Source organism: Macadamia integrifolia, chromosome 6 (assembly GCF_013358625.1).
Source record: "Macadamia integrifolia cultivar HAES 741 chromosome 6, SCU_Mint_v3, whole genome shotgun sequence".
NCBI lineage: Eukaryota > Viridiplantae > Streptophyta > Magnoliopsida > Proteales > Proteaceae > Macadamia > Macadamia integrifolia.
Window position 1 is genome coordinate 13,693,553 of NC_056562.1, and position 2,792 is coordinate 13,696,344.

The following is a 2,792-nucleotide window of genomic DNA, read 5'->3' on the forward strand; positions in this document are numbered from 1 at the left end:
CCTACAAGCCACCTCATCACTATCATGTGGCCAAGGTTGTCAACAACGACAACCATAAAACAACAATATTAAAATGGGCCATTGAGTCCAAAGGATTTGTACTTCCTATATTTTATCTAATTTTATTATATATCTTTTATGAGCCCAATATGCTGAAAACAATTTTCTTTAGGCGCTATGTACTAGTGTTTTGGTCTTTGAACAGATTAAGAAATAGGATCAATTAGGAACCAGAACCAGATCATCCCATTATTAATTGGTACTAGTTTCAAAGGATTGGAATTAATTAAGTGGGAGGTTTTTGATTTTAGCTCCAAAAAGGTGGAGTTAACAATCGTCCCTGATGAGGGTATTTCTTCCCAACCACGGCACGGGCAAGGACCGGTCTTGACCAATGCTGCACCTCAGGCCGCCATCAGGCCGTGCTGCCACTCGGCCCTCCATTAGGCCGTGCTTCCACTCGGCCCTCCATCAGGCCGTGCTACCACCTCGGCTCTCCATCAAGCCGTGCTACCACCTCGCCCCTACATCAGGCGGTGCTGCCACCTAGGCCCTCCATCAGGCTGTGCTGCCACCTTGGCCCTCCATCAGGCTGTGCTGCCACCTCGGCCCTCTATTAGGCCGTGCTACCACCTTGGCCCTCCATCAGGCCATGCTACCACCTCGGCCCTCCATCAGGCCGTGCTGCCATCTCGGCCCTCCATCAGGCAGTGCTGCCACTTCGGCCATCATTAGGCCGTGCTACCACCTTGGCCCTCCATCAGGCCGTGCTACCACCTCAGCCCTCCATCAGGCCGTGCTGCCACCTCGGCCCTTTATCAGGTCGTGCTACCACCTAGGCCCTCCATCAGGCAGTGCTTCCACCTCGGCCCTCCATTAGGCCATGCTGTCACCTTGGCTCGACGTCAACAACAAGGTTTTCAGAAACGTGCTTTCGTCCGCCCCTACATTCAAGGAACGTAATCCCTATTCAGAAGGGCAGGACTCTATCCACTACATGTCACCATAAACGTCTATCCCTCACATGGTTGGCCTTTCAGAGATAAGAGAGGAATTTTCCCCTGGAATACCCTAAGACCTAGAATATTCCCAAAATCACAGAGCCACTCCCCTCAAGGACTCCACGCCTAAATAGAACTCTTCACAATTGTCTCCCACTCTCCCTCCATCAGCAGCCTATAAATATCAAGGTAAGCCTCCATCATAGAGGATCGATCACTCACTTCTCTTACTGGAAAAGCTCTCTTGAGCATCTGTTGTGGAAAGATCTAACTTAGGCATCGGGGAGTCCCCCGTCGGGTCAGCCTGGCTCTCCCCTATCATATCTTTTGTGCAGGTTGGCCAAAGCATCAGGAACTGCATGGAAGATTGTCCGGTCAATTTTTACCGCATCAGTCCCAATTAATCGAAAAAATCCCTACTGACACCCTTAAACTGAATCATAAATTCTGTTGTCGTTGGAGTGAAGCAAATCTCATACTAAAAATGCAATATATTTTTCCTCTTTCCTTTTCCTATTCATGTGAAGGTAATGATTTTTATTATAAATACAGAAATTAGGAACTCTTACATACGAGGACTCATATTATGAAATAACACATCAAAAACTTCGGCAAGCAAATCCAAATCATAAGAAACGTAAGATATTTATCCCTACCACATGAGGTAGCTAACAAGTGAAAATAAAGCGAAAATGGAAAAAAAAAAAATGATAAAATGCTGTTTAATATCTAAGTGACTAGGTTAAAGTAGAGGCATGGCCAGATTGTATAACTTCTATCCTCCATTAAACAAATTGGTCACTATCTCCCTTGTATCAGTCTCCAGTGGCTTCACATAAATTTTCATGCTTTTGGCTTTTTGCAATCCTCTTAGAGCCCTAATTTCCATTCTTTCAGCTGAACTTGAACCTGCACAGTAAACTCCACAAACTGCACAATCACAAAATAACTCAAGTGAATTCTTATGATTCCAACTTACGATGATTTAGGCTGTGTTTGGTATGCATTCTTGGAACAGATCATGGGCCTAAAATGCATTTTGATATGATAAAAAAATATTTTTCTTACTTTAGAATATATTCTAAACCCATAATATATTGTGAGAATGCTTTACCAAATACCACCTTAGTTTGTCAAAGGCTTTAAAATCCCCGTCAAACTGAAGCTTAAATCAGCTTGTTTGAGGAGCTCCCAAGGGTTGAAAATGTCAGGCTTGTTACTTATAATACTCATTGGATGAAAACATATTTTTCTAAATCAAACAGTAGTCCTAGTTCTATATTTAATGAATTCAAATTACAACATAACTAAGCATGCTTCAAATCACAGTTTATTATTATTATCATTATTTTTTTTTCTATTTTAGAGAGTTGATGATGTATGCGTATAAGAATCATTTTAGTTTTGAAGTCAAAGAAATAGTGAGAGCACACAATTTTAACCCATTCAAATATTCAATCATTATGCTATAAGCATTTCTCATAAGAATTGAAAAAGATAAAACCATAGTTAGCCATTATCATCAAATGATTGAAAGGCTGCCAAGATACAGAATAAAAGCATTTCTAACAGATTCCTATCGAAACATTTGAATTCCATTTAAGAGATAAGACCACGCCTTCGCCCAAAACAGATCTTTACGGTAACCATGAGGCATTAAAAAGGGAATTTAGCTTTAGAGGTTTGAAATTATAGAGTGGTTTTCTTTTAGATTATTTTGAATCCAGAGCGTGAACCTCTGTGAGAAGTCTCCACCCCAAACAACACCCAACCCCCCCCACCCCCCCCAAA

General features: G+C 42.0%; 1 protein-coding gene across 1 annotated transcript in view; it reads right to left on the reverse strand.

The window, feature by feature from the left end:
- Positions 1 to 1,776: 1,776 nt before the first annotated feature.
- LOC122082075 (probable LRR receptor-like serine/threonine-protein kinase At3g47570) overlaps positions 1,777 to 2,792 on the reverse strand; it is a 3,404-nt gene continuing 2,388 nt past the window's right edge. The window contains exon 2 of the mRNA XM_042649569.1: positions 1,777 to 1,931. Within this exon, the coding sequence (XP_042505503.1) occupies positions 1,777 to 1,931 (155 nt within the window). The remainder of the gene's footprint in view (positions 1,932 to 2,792) is intronic.